General features: G+C 47.4%; 2 protein-coding genes across 3 annotated transcripts; both read left to right on the forward strand.

The window, feature by feature from the left end:
- Positions 1–5944: 5944 nt before the first annotated feature.
- On the forward strand, positions 5945–6679 carry LOC136506828 (disease resistance protein PIK6-NP-like). Its single transcript, XM_066501738.1, is given in 3 exon segments — positions 5945–6089; positions 6092–6112; positions 6115–6679. Coding segments are annotated over 3 exon segments (582 nt in total). The 3' UTR covers positions 6531–6679.
- Positions 6680–7448: 769 nt separating this feature from the next.
- LOC136506822 (putative disease resistance protein At1g50180) lies at positions 7449–19146 on the forward strand. Of its 2 annotated transcripts, XM_066501733.1 has the most exons (5): positions 7449–8624; positions 9022–11041; positions 11136–11402; positions 11508–11587; positions 18750–19146. In XM_066501733.1, exons 1-4 carry the CDS (start codon positions 7771–7773, stop codon positions 11550–11552), a joined length of 3186 nt encoding a protein of 1061 aa, XP_066357830.1. In that variant the 5' UTR covers positions 7449–7770; the 3' UTR covers positions 11553–11587; positions 18750–19146. The 2 variants fall into 2 exon arrangements, with proteins under 2 accessions (XP_066357830.1, XP_066357829.1); XM_066501732.1 differs by lacking the exon at positions 11508–11587.
- The last annotated feature ends 1635 nt before the right edge of the window (positions 19147–20781 follow it).

Here is a 20781-nt window from a genome sequence, read left to right on the forward strand (position 1 = left end):
CGGCAAAGAATTTGTTTGCCGAGTGCCCGAGGAAATGCACTCGGCAAACATAAAAACACTCGGCAAATTTGAGGTTTCCGGTAAGTATATGTTTAGTGTGTAGTCATTCTTGCTTCTCTTTTAGGTTGGCAGAAAAAAATGTTACTTCACTTGTCCCGAAAACTAACACGGGAATGCCTAACACATACCCACCCGTCCACTACTGGAAACTCGGTTTTTTCTGTGTGTGCGAAAACACACAGGAAAATATGAATCCCGTCAGAAAAATATTTTTCTGACGGTGTACCCTCAGAAAAATACCCACAGAAATATGATGACAGAAAAATTCAATTGTTCTGTGTGTTCGCCGTCAGAAACAATTTTTCTGTGGGTGTTACACGCACAGAAAAATTGCGTTAGCCCAGATTAATTTTAAATATTGTGTGCGTTAATCCTCACAGAAAAAAGGAAAAGCCCGACAGAAAAATGATTTTTCTGTGGGTGTTACATGCACAGAAAAATTGCGTTAGGTAGATTAAATTTAAATGTTGTGTCGGTCTCGGTTAACGCACAGAAAAATAAAAGAACCACCGACAGAAAAAACCCTTAACCATGCAGCAAATATGGACGGTCCATATTATAATTTCATCACAACATAATAGATAGCATACATATAAAGATCCAAATGTTCAGCACATTCATTAATGGCATCCGGGCTACATATAGATGATGCCCAAATGGTCCGGCATCAATACATTCAAAAGCATTACCATCTCATCTCAACAGTTTAAGTCTCAGTCAAGATGAGTAAAGTACAAGCATGCATCATTGAGTCATATTATAGCTAAAACTAAAACTAAAACTAAAGCTAAAACTAAAGCTAACACAACCATCACTTTATCGATGCATGATCGCCATTGTTGTCAGAATCTTGATTGTTGTCAAGGTTTGCAGCATGAAGATCCCCATTGGTGTGGCTGCAACATTGGTCTTGGGTTCTTGCAGAGCTGATGTTGCCGGTTCAGACTGAAAGGCATTAGAAAGAAAGAAATAAAGTCCAGTTAGCCTCACCTTTTACATGCACGAAATGTGCTTCTGGAAGCACTGTTAGACTTGTAGGCATAACAAGTAGAGAAATCCCAATTGTTGCATGTATGGATACGACCTTACAATAAGGGAAAAAAGGATGGTATCTGCTATAACATAAGCATCTAAAGCTAGAGCCGCTATAAAGTGATAAAATTTCTTTGCACATTGTCGATAAAAGCTGGTTACTTGGGATAAACAGATAGAGATGTCCAAATCACATGAAAACAGTCCCAAAAGAACCATATCAAGAAGATTCTGTAGCGCTGGACAACCAGGAGCAATAAAATTCCAACAAGTCAAATGAACAAAGGAAGCATCGACTACATTTAACTGTCACCTTATCCATCCATAAATACTAAGGGAAGTCAAAGAAACACATCATTTGGCATCAGAATAACCAAAAAGAAGATAAAGAACAAAAATAGTAAACCTACACAAGTAGCAGTTACGTGATTGAACTATTTGATTTATATCAGTTGTGCACATAAAAATTTAATTCTACCATACAATCTAATTGAATTGATACCAAAAAGCACCATAGAATTTCTGTTCACAAATTGCATTCCTGATATTTTAAGGAAGTCAATATGTGTTATTAAACATATCAAAATTAAACCATCAAAATCACAACTGCTCATTTTGCCTGTTGATCATCAATACACAATCACATCTGGATGCACTGGCCCAATGCACTATACATTTTGCTTTTGAAAGGAAAGTTACCATACCTAAAATTCTCCAAGGTCAGCAGCTGTGTTATCTCCTTGAACAGGTCCTCGAAGTGCTTCATGTTGAAGTAGAAGCCCGACTCCTGCTCCAGCCTGCACAGGCAACCACAAAAAGCATCAGAAGTCCCAGCCCACCCAGCAAAGCAAGGCTCCAAAAACCCCATTCATGATCATGATCCCAGCCGGAGCCTCCAGCTCTCAAAAACCCGCCTAAACCCCGGGCCGCCACCCATGCAGACATTGAAGGTTGCTACTGCTACCTCACTTATAGTGCCACAATACTTTTCCAAAAGTACCACAAACTGATAAACTAGTGAATTCTACATTTTCACAACCATAATTGAACATAATTTTGCAATTCAGTTAGCCAAATCAACTTGGATCATGATTCCTGGCTGACCAAACCATGCTTTAAAATGTTGGCATTAACCTATTCTCAAGTGCATGCTAAGGTGCAGGACAATTCCACTGATTGGGGAGGCTGGAGCATTGAGAAGCCAACAGGCGAGGCAACTGTATCTGGACAACCAGCTGAAATGGATACTTGGGCTGATAAGGGTGCTAAAATGGATTCAGATGCAGGTGATGATAATTGGGAGAAGAAGTCCAGCACTCCTGAGGCATCAAATAAAAATGACCCATGGGGCAAATCAGAAAGATGTCTAAAAAATCTGTAGCATGCAATAACAGAAAGCTAACATGGAAAGATGTCTAAAAAAATATGTAGACCAAAATAGATGCAGCAAAAGAGCCACAGTGCACTAGAAATCCAGCTAACATGGAAAGATGTCTAAAAAAATATGTAGACCAAAATAGATGCAGCAAAAGAGCCACAGTGCACTAGAAATCCATGATACCTTATAAGTGCATTGCTAGACCACATCATCGATTCAGATTTCAGAAACTTTGGTGTTGCATACATACTTATCCCATGGACAAGGTTAACTAACAGACCCAAGTCCCCGATACCCTACTGTACAGTAGTATAGAACACCAAGCAAACACTAAAGTTGGTCATGCACACATGTATAGGTGGCGACATTCAAGAAAGAGGAGCCAAACCTGATCCAATCTGAACTGAGCTAATAGAAAAGAAACTATTGGTCATTCCAGATCCATTAGAGAGCAGTATGTCAAAAGCACAAGAACTACATATATTTCACCTGGAGCAAAATAACAAGAGCAAAAGAACTCGAGAAATGGCTCAGATTTACCCATTATCAGCATGACAACTGCAACTTAATTTCATCTGGAACTTAATTTAATTCTCTCTCTCTATTGGGAATTGAACTGGCCACAGAACTGGTTGCTTGTACCGGTACAAGCCATCCTAGTTAAGCAGCAAACAGAACAAAATATCCCAAGTACCAGCTCATAAGGTGCTAAAGTGCAGAAGTTCTCTAATGAAAACTTGATTCATCACAGCCACTCAAAAGTAGTACAAAACAAAAAAAGTCACAAGGCATAGTTAGGGAAGGGGAGAGCAGTGCGGCACAAGACTGGGGTTTCATAACATCTCAGCTCCGCAAATATCACATATCAAAATGATTGATGAGGTTGATATATGCAAGATATTCAAGATACTGTTTTCATAGCATCTCACCTGAAAAGCAACCAGGGTAACAAAACAAACAAGTTAAAATTGTATATCTAAAGCATATCTATACTGTTGTGCAAAACCAGATTAGTATGGAACTTGAAATAAGCATACTCCTGAAACTCTAAAGCATATCTATAGTGTTGTGCAAAACACTAAAATGGTCCTAAAGACATGTGTAAACAATGAATTAAGATTCATGCAAATAAATAGTTAAACAACATGCTAGCCTCCCAAATCTTATCAAACCAAATATTTTTTTCAGTGTTGTTTTAGCTAACACTTGACAACTTTTATGCATGGAACTTGCTACTGCAGCCCATATCAGGATATATAATGGAACAATCATTCATGTGCAGCTCTAAAAATTCAACCAACAATTTTAGAGCAGCTATAAAGTGGCTAACTATAGGCAGTAGAAAAAAATGCATGTAGGACGACAATCATGTGCTATTGGAGAAATAAAGAATTCATGTTGACTGCACATTACATACCACATCTAATTCTAAAATGAGATTGACAATATGATGGGATAATTGCCAATTTTGACAGTGATATTAGCCTTCAATACGAATTTGACACTAAAAAACTTCAAACTACATGGAGTCGATATCTTACCATTGGAGCACACAACAAGCCTATATCCAGAATGTGATCAACCGGATTGGAAATGAGTGTAATCAGATATGCAATGTTGTGCAAAGTATGGAATTAAAAAAAAAAGGCCGCCACCGGCCTCCACCGCCAGAGCCCAGAGCCCAGATCCGGCCGCCACCGGCCTCCAACGGCCAGATCCGGGAGAGGGAGGGCCGGATCTGGGAGAGGGAGGGGCGGCGCCGGGGAAGAAGGCCGGGGAGGGACGGCGCCAGGGAGCACCACCACCATGCCAGCACCACGAAGCCTGCCGCCACGCCGCCCACCGCCCGCCACCACCAGAGCCCAGATCCGGCCGCCACCGGCCGGATCCGGGAGAGGGAGGACCAGATCCGGGAGAGGGAGGGGCGGCGCCGGAGAAGAAGGCTGGGGAGGGGCGGCGCCGAGGAAGAAGAAGGCCGGGGAGGGGCGGCGCCGGGGACCACCACCACCACGCCAGCACCACGAAGCATGCCGCCACGCCGCCCGCCACCACCAGAGCCTAGATCCGGCCGCCACCGGCCTCTACCGGCCGGATCCGGGAGAGGGAGCGCCGGATCCGGGAGAGGGAGGGGCGGCGCCGGAGAAGAAGGCCGGGGAGGGGCGGTGCCGGGGAAGAAGAAGGTCGTGGAGGGGTGGCCCAGGGAAGAAGGGGAGGGGCGGCGGCAGGGAGGGGAGGGGCGCTGGGGGCCGGGTGCCGGGTGCCGGGGAAGAAGAAGGGAGGGGGCGCTGGGCTCCGGGTGCGGAGGAAGAAGAAGGGAGGGGGAGGGGGCGCTGGGGTTCATATGCTGAGGAAGACGCGAGTGCGGAGGAAGACGCGGGTGCGGAGGAAGAAGAAGGGAGGGGGAGGGGGCGCTGGGGTTCGGATGCTGAGGAAGACGCGAGTGCGGAGACGCGGGTGCGGAGGAAGAAGAAGGTGGGGTTCGGATGCTGAGGAAGACGCGAGAAGAGGGTAAGAAGAAGGGAGGGGTCCTGGTCGTATGAATTTTTCTGTGCCTGCGAATGTTTTTTTCTATGCGTTTTAAATTAACCGACAGAATAATAATATTTTTTCTGTGCGTGTATATATTTTTTCTGTGCGTTTTTAAAGAACCGACAGAATAAGTTGCATTTTTCTGTGAGTGATGATTTTTTACGTGTGTGTATTGTCACGCACAGAAAAATTATACAATTATTCTGTGGGTTTTCGTATTTTTCTGTCAGGATATTTTGAAACCGACAGAAAAATCATAATTTTTCTGTGCGTGCCGAAAAAAACGCACAGAAAAATTCGTCACCCATAGAACAATTCGAGTTTCCAGTAGTGGTCCCTTGAGTGGCTAGGTCTTAAGAGCTAACCCCTCCATTCCAAAATAAATAATCATCTTGCACTTTGAGGGAGTCTAACAAATCTTAAGTTGTACTAGATATATATAGAAAATAGTATTAACATTAGTATCTCTAAATATGTTTACTATAAAACATATGACATGATTGATCTAGTAACATCTATTCGGTGTCATAAACATTAATATTTTTATAAATATATTTGGTCACATTTAAATTATTCGGTGTCATAAACATTAATACTTTTATAAAATATATTTGGTCACATTTAAATTATTTGACTCCTCAAAGTGCTTAGGAAGGGAGTACTCCGCGTGCAGCCCGTGCTATTGGAGTGGTATCGGAGAGCGTGGATCAAAAGCATAAGGCGCCAGACGTTTCACACAACAGCCGAAACCAATGGTGTCCCGGTTTTGCTCCTACCGTCTTTGAAACAGCGACGCTGGTAGGGGTCACGTTAAACATCGCACGCATTATTATTTTTCTAATCCTCCTTGGCTCCTCGTACTTTGAGAAGCCGACCGACAGGAATATATAAATTTGCGAGATTTGTTTTTCTCCTTACAGCTTTCCATTATTTTAGAAAATCGAGATGTGCTTGGCAGAGGTAGCCATGTGCGTCAAGACATTTGAATTCATACACCAGATCTGGGTAACGTGGATATCTAGCTTCAGCATTTGTTGCTATGCACCCAACGAGCATGTACCAAGCAAGCAAAAGAAACAGAGAGTTACAGAGAGTGTGAGCACTCCACTGAGCGGTTGAGCTGAGCATGGAGCTCGCCTTGGGGGTCATGGCCGGCCTGGCCCCCAAGCTGGGCGACCTGCTCATGCAGGAGTACGTCGTGCAGAAGGGCCTCAAGCCCGACATCAAGTCCCTCTCCAGGGAGCTTGTGACGATGAAAGCTGGCCTGGAGGACTTGTCTAAGGTTCCACCGGACCAGCTCACTGAGGTGGAAAAGCTTTGGGCACGGCACATCCGGGAGCTGTCTTATGACATGGAGGATGCTGTCGATGACTTTGTCCTGCGTGTGGCCGGCGGAGAGTGTGCAGCTGATGCCACCGACGCCAACGTCTTCAAGAAGATCGGAAAGGCCACCGCTGCGGTGAAGAAGGTCAAGCATCGCCGTGAGATCTCTGACAAGATTAAAGACATCAAGAAACTCAGGAACTCCTAGAATACGTTGTGTACAGCAGCCTGCTCTGATTTGTCTCTGCTCTAAATAAGTCTAATGCTCTGTGCTGAATCTTGTATAAAACAATGGTTTTGCTATGAACTTTGTCTGAAAGCACATTTTGTTACTGCAAAACGCAGCCATCGGCCAAGAAAAATTACCACAAAGTAATGAAATAGTCATTAATTAGAACTTACTTATTTTCCTTTCCAGTTTCCTAACATAGCAGGTGTTTTCGTCTTTTCTGAGAGCCTGCCGTGGAGCGGAATCATCGTGGACTCTCCCTAACGTCCACCGTATATGCTTTTCGTCGCCGCAGAGGATGGGAGGTGTGGCGGCCATGCGTTCATATGGTGGTGGCAACCGTCGCGATGGCCGCGTCCATCAGAGAGGCGGCGGACTCCCCCCTCATGTATCGGAAGAGGCAGCTGGAGCTTGCGAGTCCAAACTCCCTCACGAGGAAATGGAAGGCAGGCGCGGGGGAAGCTCCGAACACAGTTAGGCTTTGAAGGGCCTGGAACATGTGGGACTTAGATGGATATTCTAATTAAAAAAATTTAGTTTATTAAATGGACTGCTTTGAGACGTGTGCTATTTTTAGAAAGAGAAGTACCGGAGCAATTCTCAATATGTATATGACATGAGTAATCTAATAACAACATCTCTTTGGTATCCTAAACATTACTACTTTTTTTATATATTTGGTCGGTTTAACCCCTCAAAGTTCTTGGGAGGCAGGGAGTACTCCGCATGCAGCTCGTGCTATTGAAGTGGTATCGGAGAGCTTGGATCAAAAGCATATGCGGTCAGACGTTTCACACAACAGCCGAAACCACCGGTGGTGTCCCGGTTTTGCTCCTACCGTGTTTGCAACAGCGACGCCGGCAGTAGAGGTAGCCATGTGCGAAGACATGAATTTGCGAAGCCATGTGCGACAGCACGTATTATATTTTTCTAATCCTCCTTGGCTCCTCGCACTTTGAGAAGCCGGCCGACAGGAACATGTAAATTTGCGAGATTTGTTTTTCTCCTTGCAGCTTTCCATTGTTTTAGAAAATCGAGATGTGCTTGGCAGAGGTAGCCATGTGCGTAAAGACATTTGAATTCATGCACCACGTCTTGGTAGCGTAGATCTCTAGCTTCAGCATTTGTTGCTATGCACCCAACGAGCATGTACCAAGCAAGCAAAAGAGACAGAGAGTGAGAGAGTGTGAGAGCACTCCACTGAGCGGTCGAGCTGAGCATGGAGCTCGCCTTGGGGGCCATGGCCGGCCTGGCCCCCAAGCTGGGCGACCTGCTCATGCAGGAGTACGTCGTGCAGAAGGGCCTCAAGCCCGACATCGAGTCCCTCTCCAAGGAGCTTGTGATGATGAAAGCCTCTCTGGAGGACTCGTCTCGGGTACCACCGGACCAGCTCAGTGAGGTGGAAAAGCTCTGGGCACGGCAAGTCCGGGAGCTGTCGTATGACATGGAGGACACCGTCGACGACTTCATCCTGCGCGTGGCTAATGGTGGCAAGTCTGCAACTGCCACTGACGCCAACGTCTTCAAGAAGATCCTTGGAAAGGCCACCGCTGCGGTGAAGAAGGTCCAGCATCGCCGTGAGATCTCTGACAAGATTAAAGACATCAAGAAACTCTCCGACGAGCTGGCTGGGCTCCGTGCCAAGTACACAGTTAGAGGCCCGGGAGCTGATCTTGCCGAGAGCACCGGCATCGACCCCCGTGTCCTCAATTTGTACAAGAAAGAGTCAGATCTCGTTGGCATTGAGGAGTCAAGGGACAAAGTCATCAAGATGCTGTCTATAGGGACCAAAGATGATGCTCATGCTCCTGCATCTGAGCAAAGCCTGAAGATAGTGTCTATAGTTGGGGTTGGAGGATTGGGTAAGACTACTCTAGCCAAAACAGTGCATGATATGCTTAAGAAACAATTCGGTTGTTCTGCTTTTATTTCTGTTGGTAGAACTCCTAATCTGACTAAGACATTTGAGAAGATGTTAGTGGAACTCGATAAGAAGTATAAGCAAGTCGACATGGCCAGATGGGATATAGAGCAATTTGGAAACGAACTGCATGAATTCTTACAGCACAAGAGGTATGTCCATGTCATTCTCCATTCAGTTGAGCTCAATTGTTTTTAATCACTAGCAGAGTTTGAGCGGTTTGTACGTTCCTATTTTACACCGAGCCCTAGGCCTAGGCATTCGGTGAAATCGATTATGAATAATTTCAATTTCGGTTAAATGTTAATCGAATTTGCTGCCAAATATCTAGAAAAATCTACGTAATTTCCAAAATTAATAGATTGGATCTTTAAGTTATAGCACAAATTAAAGTAATTAACAAATACAGCTCTCCCTTGGAGTGGGTTGCAGTTTTTCCTTGCTATAGAATCATGTTCATGTTGTCTTGCGTCTGGTTTATATGGATACTCTATACAGACTTAATTTGCCAAATTATTCATAGCTCTACACTCTTGTGTTAAATTATAGGTACTTCATTGTTGTTGATGACATATGGGATAAAAGATCATGGGAAGCGATAAGATATGCTTTGAAGGAAAATAATTGTGGAAGTAGAATAATCATGACCTGTCGGAATTTTGAGGTTGTTACAAAAGCAGAAGAGGTTTACAGACTAAAACCTCTTTCTGATGGAAACTCTAAGAAATTATTCTTCAAAAGAATACAGAGTCAGGAAGGAGGAAGTCTTGATGGTGTATCAGGTGAATTGTCTAGTAAAATCATAGATAAATGTGGCGGCATACCATTGGCTATCATTGCAATAGCTAGTTTATTGGTTGAAAGACCGTATGAGGACTGGTCAAAGGTTTATGACTCAATTGGTTTTGGGAATGGAGACAATACAACAAAGATACTATCATATAGCTACTATGATCTGCCTTCTTACCTAAAGCCATGCATATTATATCTAAGCAAATTTCAAGAAGATTCTGAAAATTATATAAAATGTGTGATTTGGATGTGGATAGCTGAAGGTTTTGTCCATCTTGATGAGAAAGAGGAGGGTAGCCTATTTGAGGTTGGAGAAAGATACTTCAATGAGCTTGTCAATAGAAGCATGATCCAACCAATAGAGGACTCATCTGACCAGTCCACACAATATTTCCGTATTCATGATATTGTGTTTGATCTCATTTGTAAGTTGTCGGGTGTTGAAAACTTTATTACTATTTTTGACAGCAGAGAGCAACATGCTTTTCCGGACAGTTTAAGAAATGAGAAGAAAAAAGGCATGCCTCGTTCGGACAACAAGGTACGACGGCTGGCTATCCAAAATCACCATGTGCAGTGCTTCTCTGATGACACCATGGACATGCTAGACGTGCTGAGGTCACTTAACATTGAAAATAGTAAGATTGAGAATATGGTCCCGCTTCATAGGTTTAGAGTTTGTCGTGTGCTCCATTTACAAAACTGCCATGTCCCGATCAGCAGCTTGAAGCATATAGGGAGGTTGTTGCATCTTAAGTACTTAGATATATCTCTCACAACTGTTGAAGAGCTTCCTAAGGAACTCGGGCATCTGAAGTCTCTACAGGCACTCGTATTAGTCAATATCGGGCTAGAGGAGCTACCACCGGCTGTGTGCTCACTTGCACAGTTGATGTGCCTGTTAGCTATAGGGTTCGAAAGGTTCCCAGTTGATACGATTGGTAACCTAACGTCCCTGGAGGACCTACGGTTAGAGAGCATAGTTGGCCGGAGTGCCGCCGAGGGCCTAGTGGCAGAGCTTGGCAAGCTGACAAAGCTGAGGGTGGTCAGCATCACCTTTTCTGAGGAACTAGAGGAGAGCTTGCAAAAAGCATTGGTGCGATCTCTGTGCAGTCTGCGGGAACTCCAGGAACTAGTGCTTTCTTCTTCAGGATTACAGGAGGGTGCCACTGTGTGGGAAGACTGGAAGCCACCTATGCAGCTTCGGCGCCTGGTTATACAAGGCATCCGCTTCACGCGGCTCCCTGGGTGGATCGACCGCTCTCGCGTGCCACACCTCATCTTCTTAGATCTGCTCCTTATCGCTGTTGGAGTACATGACCTGGATAACCTAGCGAGATTGCCAGAGCTGAGCAACCTCCAGCTAGGCGGTTTCAGCTGGCCTCCAGGGTATACTGTTGGTAAGGACGGCTTCAGGAATCTGAGGTTATGTGATGTGGGCACAACGCTCAAGTTTCCTATGGGCGCCATGCCAAGGCTCGAAGAGCTGCGGTTTAGCGTTTATGCAGGTTATCGGAGTTGGGTAATAAATGATGAGCCGTTGGAGCAGTTCCCAACAAAGGATGAAATCGAAGATCTTGACTTGGGCCTGGATAACCTCCTTTCACTTGAGAAAGTCACCGTCAGAGTCTTCTGCTCGGGTGCTACTGCCGCAGAAGTGCAGGAGGTGGTGGCCGTGGTCACGCGTGCAGTGAAAAATCATCCGAACCGTCCAACTATAAAAGTGGATCGAGTGCATGAAAGACTGATTTTATCTGACGAACACAGGGTGGCTCTGGTGAGGCTGTCTCTTCCAGTCTGTTAAACAAATACGTTCTCTTAAATCTTAATTACCTGTATGTATACTGAATTCTGCTCCTTGCAATTCTCAGCTTCAGCGACGCATTCAACTACGTTGCCGTGTGCTCCAGTCGAAGGATGAGCCTGATGCTAGGTTCATCGTCCTCCTGCGGTCGTACCGACTTCTTCGGAAAGCCATTATTTCCATCGACTGTGCGGGTGCTACCCTGTGTGAGGTGGAGAAAGTGGAAGCAGCTTTTAGGCATGCAGCCGAGGTTCACCGTAACCATCCGACTATCCTACTCATCAGAACAAACACCGACGAAATGGTCTCCTCATCTGACCATCCCGACACAGAGGTAGCAACCTGGATTGAATTTTTTTTTTCAGTAGTTATTAATGGAAACCTTAGCTTTGACTATATAACTTACCATCGGCGCTTACTTTTCCTTCCCAAACTCCAGCTGGACGACGATCATTTGCTTTGCAAACTCCAGCTCAGTAATTGATAACTCTTGTTTCTCCAGTCCTTCCAACCCAGCAGGTAAGTGTCAGTATTGTTGGCCCACAGGATCACCGGCTCAGGCGAGTGAACCACTCCGCCGATTTTGCCGAGCACCCGCTAGTGTTGTCGAGCACCCACTAGCGGTGCCGACCACGAACAGGGTGTTGTCCGTACCCACACGCTATGGCTAGAGCTAGAAGAAGAAGGGAGAACAGAGCAAGCACACACAATACAAGACACCAGCGTTGGCCAAAGCCCTGTCTGTGAGATGGCAAATCTGAACTCTCTTTACTGAGTTGCCGTGTATGTCTATTTATACAACTCTATCTTATCTAGTCCTAGTGCAGCGCACATGCTGCCACAGTAACTAGATAATCTGACAGGGCTGACTCTGCGCCGGCCACTGCCTGTTCCTACAGTGCTGCAGGTGAGAGGTGCGGCGCCTGCACCTGCAGCGCTATAGTGTCACAGCAGGGGGCCAGTTCGGCGCTGCCTTTCCTTGCTGTGTTCACACAAGGAATACAGTGGATTAGCTAACAATCTTCCCCTAATCCTACTGCTAAACCTTGTACCCCCTCCATGCCGATCATCTCCTTCAGCTTCGCGAGTCGAAGTCGTCCGAGCGGCATGGTGAGGACGTCCGCGAGCTGTCGACCAGTTTCGACGAACTCGATGACGATCTGCCCTCCATCGACACAGTCCCTGAGGAAGTGGAACTTCACGTCGATGTGTTTACTCCGGTCGTGCAGAACCGGATTCTTCGCTAGGACGATGGCGGGCTGGTTGTCCACCATCAGTGCTAGTGGGTGAGCTTCCACGCCGGTCAGCTCGCCCAGCAGCCGGCGTAGCCACACAACTTGGCACGCCGCTATGGCCACCGCTACGTACCCTGCCTCGCACGTAGATAGCGCCACCACCTTCTGTTTCAGCAACAACCACGAAATTAGGGCCGACCCGAGGAAGACGAGCACGCCAGAGGTGCTCCGTCGTCCGTCGATGTCCCCCGCCATGTCTGCATCACTGAACACCGTGAGCTGCAGCCTACTCCCGCCGGTCTTTGGGAAGATGATTCCATGATTCACCGTCCCCTTTACGTAGCGTAGTAGCTGCTTCACCGCAGTCTAGTGATCCTCTCTGTGATCTTCCATGAAGCGACTGACGTAGCCCACGGCGAACGCAATGTCCGGCCTCGTGTGGACTAGGTAGCGCAGACCACCGACGATGCTCCGGTAGAGTGTTGCATCCACCTTCGCCGCAGTACTGGCCTTCGTCAGCTTCAGTCGCTCCTCCATCGGAGTCACGCATGGCTTGCACTCCACCATGCCGCTCCTCTCCAACAGCTTGGAGGCATACGCGCTCTGACCGAGCGTGAGTTCCTCCTTCCCCTGTCTCACCTCGATGCCGAGGTAGTAGGAGAGTACGCCAAGATCGCTCATTTGAAAACGAGCCGCCATCTCGCGCTTGAAGCTGTTGATGTCCTCCGTGCGCGCGCCGGTGATGATTAAGTCATCCACATACACGCCGACCATGAGCTCCTCCTTCCCCCATCGTCGAGTGTAGAGCGCGTGCTCGGTTGCGCACCTTTGAAACCCAAGCTTGCCTAGCGTGGCGTCAAGCTTGGCGTTCCATGCTCGAGGGGCTTGCCGTAGCCCATAGAGCGCCTTGCGCAGTCGGAGCACCCTGTGCTCCTCTCCCATGATAGCGAACCCTGGAGGTTGCCTAACGAAGACCGTTTCCACCAGCTCGCCGTTGAGGAAGGCCAATTTAACGTCCAAATGATGGACGCGCCAGTCCTTTGCTGCTGCCAAAGCAAGTAGCAAACGGACCGACTCCATGCGCGCTACTAGCGTAAAGACCTCCTCGAAGTCTATGCCCTCGCGCTAAATAAAGCCCCAGGCGACGAGGCACGCCTTGTGCTTGACAATGGCGCTGAGCTCGTCCCTTTTGACCTTGTACACCCACTTTAGGCTGATCGGACGGCATCCTGGAGGTGGATCGACGAGCTGCCAAGTCTTGTTTTCCTCGATCGCCTTTATCTCCTCTAGCATCGCCCGTCGCTAGTTTCCATCGCGCTCGGCTAGCGCGAACGTGGGTGGTTCCTCTACACTGATGAGTAGCAGCTCTGCGTCGTTGAGTAGCCTGCCCGCCAGACCTGAGGGACCTGTGCCACCGACGATATCGTCCAGCCTGCGGAACCTCAACTCCTCACCTTCGTGGTAGGCGTCCACGAACTCAGTGATGTCACTTGGAGGTGAGGCGAACCCGATCGGTATCGATGGAGTTCCCTATTCCGCCGGAGTGCCCGGCATAGCACTTGACGTGCTCGGCACTGCTTTTGGATAGCTCGTCATTACTCCTACAGTGTTCGGCCACACTGTAGGAGTGTCCAGCCTCAGTCTTGGAGTGGTCGGCACCACTACAAGACGTCTTGGCTCCACCACGGGAGTGCTCGGCACCCGTCCTGAAGTGGTTGCCACCACTGCAGAACCTCCCGGCACCACTCCTAGCGTGCTTGGCATCCCTCCAGAAGTGCACGACACTCCTCTCGGAGTGCTCAGCATCCCTCCCGAAGTGCTCGGCACTGCCCCAGAAGTGCTCGACTCTACCGTCGGAGTGCTCAGCTCTCCTCCCGGAGTGCTTGGCACCTGTTCCGCGGCGTCTCCACTGCCATGGATGACCAAGTGCTCGACGATGAAGGTGCTGGTGAAGCCGCCAGCTTTCCCCGTGCTCGGACTGCTCTAGTCCCAAGCCACCTTCTCGTCGAACACAACGTCGCGCGAGACAAGCACTTTGTCTCCGCGTGGGTCATAGAGTCGGTACGCCTTGGTACCCTCCGCGTAGCCCAGGAACACCATGGGTGTGCTCCTGTCCCCCAGCTTGGTGAGGTTCGGCTTCGTCATCCTGACGTGGCCGATGCAACCGAATGTCCAGAGGAATGATACGTTCGGCTTGCACCCGTACCAAGCTTCGAACGGCGTCTTGCCCGTCAGGGCCTTGGTCGGAGGGCGTTAGAGGAAGAACACTGCCGTGGTCACCACCTCTCCCTAGAACTTTGCCGGCATCCCTTTGGCCTTCATCATGGATCTGGCAATGCCGACCGCCGTCTGGTTTCGCCTCTCCACCACGCCATTCTGTTGTGGCGAGTACGGCGCAGTGTGATGTTGCCCCACACCTTGATCCACGCAGTACGCAGCAAACTCCACTGAAGTGAATTCACCGCCACGATCAGTCCTCAGCATGGGGAGCTTCTTGCCGCTCTCGGCCTCCGCGCGCGTCTTGAACTTCTTGATCGCCGCCGCCGCTTTGTCCTTGCTCGTCAGGAGCTGCAGCCACATGTAGCGACTACAATCATCCACGAGCAGGAGGAAGTACCACCGACCACCGCATGTAGCAGGCGTGATCGACCCGCAGAGGTCGCCGTGAATGAGCTCGAGAGCTTCCTTCGCGCGATACTTGGCCGCCTTTGGGAAAGGTAGCCTCCTCTGCTTCCCGGGCAGGTAGCTATCACATAGCTCGCCTTCGTGCTTGATGTGGGGTAGCCCTCAGACTATCTTTCCTAGCCGACCAAGCGCGTCGAAGCTGAGATGTCCAAACCGGGCATGCCACATCCACGGTTCCTCGGAGTGCCTTGCCGCCAGGCACACCGGCTGCTCTACCTTCAGGTCGAGCAGGTACAACTAGTTCAGGGACCTCTTCACCTTGGCAAGAAGTCGCTGCTCCCGGTCCCTGATCCTAAGGACGTCGTCCTTGATCAGAACCTCGCTACCGCGCTCATCCAGCTGACCAATGCTGATGATGCTGGAACGCAGCTGTGGGATGTAATATACATCCGTTAGCGCGCGGTGCTCCCTGTTCTGGCATCTAAAGATGATGGTGACACGCCCTTGGATAGCCACCCTTGAGGCGTCATCAAACTTCACCGTACCGGTAACATCGCCGTTGAGCTCGGAGAAGGATTCCTTGGAGCCCGTCATGTGGTTGCTGGCACCAGAGTCCAGATACCACCGCTACTCCTTGTCGGCGCCCACATGCCCGAGCTAAACTTGGGCGCATTTTTCATCGAGGTTGACGGTTTTCAGGGCCTTCCCAGGTCCTTCCACCGTCGTCGCCTCTTCCCTCTCCTCGGCCTCGACGTCGTGCAGTGCATAGAATGTCGCCATCAGGATAGTTGCCTCATCCTCATCATCGGCTTGCGCCAGGTGAGACTGGGCCTTCTTCTCCTGCTTACGATTTGGGCACTCCCGTGCCCAATGGCCCATCTTCCCGCAACACCAGCAGGCGTTGGGGTTGACCTGCTTCTTCTCCGAAGAAGCCTTGCCGCGGTGCTTGCCCTTGCCACCGTGACTGGAGGAGGCTACCTTCCCAGAGTTCCTCCGAGCAGCCCACTCCTCTTCCGTTAGCAAGAGTTTCCCGCTGTCCTTCATTGCTGTCGCCTGCTCTAGGCGTTCGTCCACCGCCCACAGACGGCCTGTCACATCCTCAATCGTGAGGGTGGACAAGTCCAGCATCGTCTCTATGGAGAGAGCGATCTGGATGTACTTCGCTGGAACGAAGTGGAGGTACTTGGAGACCGCCTCCTTTTCGTCGATGGTGACACCGTGGCTCTTTAGCTTGCTGATGAGCGTCTGCAGGTGGAGGGAGAAGTCCTCCACCATCTCACATCCTTGAACTTGAGGAGGGCATACTCCTGCTTCAGAAGCTGGGCCGTCGCCTTCTTTGCACGGTCGGAACCGACGCGCATCGCTGTAATAGCTTCTCATGCCTCCTTAGCTGAGCTCTTTATCCCCAACGGCTCTCTGTACTCCACCGGTACAGCAGCGAGGATAGCCTCTAGTGCTGATATGTCATCTTTCTCATTGTCGGTGCCCTTGTCAACAGAATTCCAGAGCCGTCGAGCTCTGAGCTTGACCTTCATGGTCACCGACCACTCTCCATAGTTGGTACGAGTCAGCATCGGCCAACTGGTCCCGCTGACCTCCTGCACCATGCGAACAACCACCTCCTCTCATGGCTGGGCAGCCACAACAGTGCCACTGCTGTCGCCCAACTTAGAACCGCCTGTCGTCGCCACCGGTTAGACTGGCGACGGCACTTGTCTTGCGCTCTGATACCACTTGTTGGCCCACAGGATCACCGGCTCAGGCGAGTGAACCACTCCGCCAATCTTGCCGAGCACCCGCTAGTGTTGTCGAGCACCCACTAGCCGTGCCGACCACAAACAGGGTGTTGTCCGTACCCACACGCTATGGCTAGAGCTAGAAGAAGAAGGGAGAACAGAGCAAGCACACACAATACAAGACACCAGCGTTGGCCAAAGCCCTGTCTGTGAGATGGCAAATCTGAACTCTTTTTACTGAGTTGCCATGTATGTCTATTTATACAACTCTATCTTATCTAGTCCTAGTGCAGCGCACATGCTGCCACAGTAACTAGATAACCTGACAGGGCTGACTCTGCGCCGGCCACTGCCTGTTCCTACAGTGCTGCAGGTGAGAGGTGCGGTGCCTACACCTACAGCGCTACAGTGTCACAGTAGGGGGCCAGTTCGGCGCCGCCTTCCCTTGCTGTGTTCACACAAGGAATACAGTGGATTAGCTAACAAGTATGTGGATGAGTTTTATTGCTCCAAATTTTATTGCTCTATCTAGATTATCACGATTCACTGTCATGTATACGTGTCAGTATGTGGATGTGTTTTTACATGTGCATGCTCAGTTGGTTGTTTACATGTGCATGCTCACACATGTTTTTTGTGTGTTGGAACTCTGAATGTGCAAATTGAAGGTACTTGGTTCCGAATACTAGATTGAGTTATTACATAATGCTGCATAGAGAATCCCAATGCCAGATAAAAATGGGTATCCAACAATGATCTTATAAAGTGAGTGGTCGGTTTGTGTTGGGATAATGGATCCCAACAGAGTGAGTAGAGATAGAGTCTCCGCTTGGGTGAAGGCTCAATGCAAGGATGAGAACTCAGGTGGGCTCAAACACAATTAGGGTTTCATAAATAGCATTTAACAACCTCCCTTTTTACATAGGGTTCACTTCCCCTTTTATAGGCCACTGTGCATGATGAGGTTCATTTACAATCGTGCCTTTAGGCAGTACGAGCATATTCTTGGGATATTCCCGTACATAAGCAAACCTCCGAGGACATCTCGGGTCTCCTCCTTCACCAACCTCCTTGCTCTATGGGCCTTATCCCGCACGCATTAGAGGCCCATTTGCCATTTAGGATCCATGCACCATGGGAGATCCCCTTTTAGTCGGCGGAGGCCCTCATTGATTCATGCTGCCCCCTGGGTCCTCCTGTCCGCCTCCACCATGATGGCCTTTGCCTTTGCCCTACATCGAGCCTACGCCACTCGAGGCCTTCACCGTCTAGGGGGCGTGAGCGAAGGCTTCCTGTATAATCCCTGCAGATTATTTCTCATATGATTCACAACATTAGTCTTTTCTGGTAGGATGGGTACTCAGCCTCCACGGCTCATATGTTTGTGTCCCAACAGTTTGTATTTTCCTGTCCTAATACATTTATATTTTGTGAAAGCATGAGTATGTGCATCTCTTAATTATCCCCTTCTTTTATGCTCTTAGGAAAATTGATCTGTAATAATTTTAGGCACCGCCATTGTAGATGATGGCAGTCGGTTGCTCTGGCACCAATCATCCTCGATGATGCTATTAGCACATGGATGATGGCAGGGTACAAGGGCCTCTCGGCGCTTGTTTGCCGTTGATCATCCTTGTGGGTTGGGGGTGGTTCATTTTACTTGTTGTGTTCTTTTTTTGCTTGTGTTTATTGTATTCTTGATTCTCCTTAATGAAACGCACCACGTATGCTAATCAAACTGATTTCCTTATGGCAGCCCTGATAAAAAGTGTGCTAATATCTAGAGAATAAATTTTAACAGGTTAATTGGTTTGATATGTCCTAAGATGATTTTAAGTTAAATGAACTAATCAAATCATCGAGGGAAACCAATATATCATGTACCTGGATGGTAGTTCATGTTTTAATCTTGTAATAGTGCTTTTTCTAGATTGAATTGTTTTGGATTAGGTGTATTCCTCAGCAAAACCACCTTATCTCATTATGCTCTACTTGAAGAAATTCTGCGGTTACATTTTCCTTTACATGGTTGCTCCATCATTTACATTTCACATTATTAACTATATATGCAAATCAACATTTCAGGTAAATGTAACTTGTTTAAGCACTGAAGAGTGGTCCCATTCAGCAAGATGATTACAAGCATTCGCAGAGCTTGTCATATTTGTACTTCTTACTCTAAAATCACATTGAAGAGGCAGATGAACCTCAAGTGTGAACAATATTTGTCTCTATTTTTATAAGAAGGTTTATATATTTCCTCGAAAGTGATCTTGTAGATTTTATGTGAAGTGTATTTTTTATGACATGGGCCATGTATTTCCTTGAAAACAACCATGAGAGTTTGTATGCGAACTATACTTTTCCATTTTTTTCTGAGATGAGTTGTGTATTTGCTTGAAAAACAAGGATGATATATTTTCCTTGAAAATAATCATGGGAACGTTTGAACACTAATTTCTTAAATAAAGTGATCATCATGTATGTGTGATCTGAACCCTGTATTCTCAATGCCAACGTGTGGGTTTTTGGTGCAAGCTGTTGTTATAGCTTGTCTTTGTTGTCTCTATATTGTTCATATTGTAGCACAATACTCATCTAGGTATTTTCTTATCAATATCTGGTTGTGATAGATTTTAGTTACCAATTGCTTATTTGCTTTGCATATGGTTTATAGTTGTCCACTTTGCATCGCACCTCAGTATGTGTTCACATATGTTTAATTGAAAATATCTCTCATTTGTTCATATTCTACTTTTCGATCATTGTTCATGGTTTCTTATTTGCATCACACATCCATGTGTGTTTGACGTGTGTTCAATTAATAGTCTTTCATGTGTCAGCATTCTAATAGCATACTTGAATCACACTTCGAATATTTATCCGCTTATGATTGACTTTAGTTACTAATTATACTATATACTTTTTCACTCCCTTATTCATATTTTCCATCTTTGCATACAACATTCATGTGTGCTTAGCTATGTATTTAGCTCAAAAATCAACATACTCATTGCTTTATACATATACGTATATGGTTGGAGGTGGAAATTAGATGCAAATTTTGGTGAGTTACTTTTTATTAGTTTTCGTATTGGCATATATGAGTAATTTAGATTAAAACTAAGGGGTTACTAAGTTATTTTACATAATGACAGTGGTGAATTATTTAGATTAAGATTTAGAGGATTGTTACTTTAAAGTAATTTTAAAACGGCCAAGGTGAGTAGTTTTTTTAGAAAAAAAAAACAAAATAGACTTAGGCCTTGTTTGGTTGAGTTGTGGTTTTTGGAAAAGTTATTATGAGCTGTGACTTTTGGAAAAGCTGCTGTGAGATGTCGACGACTGTGAGAAAGCCAAAAGTTATTTGGTTCATCAATAGTTGTGGCTTTTGTAAAACTAGTTGTCAGTCTCTCTCACTTAGAAGCAGACACCACATGTCATCCACATGCCTCCCTACTCAACCCCCTCTCTCTTTGTAGGGTCGGGATGGCGACTAGAGGGGGGGTGAATAGTCATTTCTAAAACTTAATTGCGTCGGCTAACCGAAACAAGTGCGGAATTAAAACTATCGGTCTAGCCAAGACTATACCCCTCTATCTATGTTCTTTAGCACCTTGCAAAGATCCTGTAAGGAAAATGGACCCTAGGCCCATTCACTTTGGATTTTGGTGCTTGATGACCAATACAACCAAATTGGACTAATGAATTTGCAAGTGATTGTTTTGTAGTTCAATAGGATGCACGACGTGACTTGGACAAAGGCAACGTGATGATCCGATGATCAACACCTCAAGCAAGACCTTAGGAGCACAAGAGAAGATCCAAGATATCAAGCAAAATCCAAGCATGAAGATAGGAACCAAGCCGTACGCAAGATCGCGAAGAAACGAGCCCACAGAGGTGACCGGACGCTGGAGGAAAGCAACCGGACGCTCCGATCAAGTGGCTCGGCAACAGGCGTCAGCAATAGCGACCAGACACTGGACCGGACGCTGGAGGCAAAACGACCAGACGTAGGAGAGCAGAGTCCGGTCGAGTACAGAAAGGTTCCAGAGCGGCGAAATTGCGACCGGACGCATCCGGTGGCAAGTGACCGGACACTGGCAGCGTCCGA

Source organism: Miscanthus floridulus, chromosome 15 (genome assembly GCF_019320115.1).
Source record: "Miscanthus floridulus cultivar M001 chromosome 15, ASM1932011v1, whole genome shotgun sequence".
Lineage (NCBI taxonomy): Eukaryota > Viridiplantae > Streptophyta > Magnoliopsida > Poales > Poaceae > Miscanthus > Miscanthus floridulus.

Bases quoted from the DNA above. Each gene is read 5' to 3' on its own strand.
- LOC136506822 (XM_066501732.1), top strand. From the start codon at position 7,771: ATGGAGCTCGCCTTGGGGGCCATGGCCGGCCTGGCCCCCAAGCTGGGC. The intron at 8,625-9,021 runs GTATGTCCATGT...GTTAAATTATAG, and splicing joins GAATTCTTACAGCACAAGAG to GTACTTCATTGTTGTTGATG. The intron at 11,403-18,749 runs GTAGCAACCTGG...TCAACATTTCAG, and splicing joins CTGACCATCCCGACACAGAG to GTAAATGTAACTTGTTTAAG.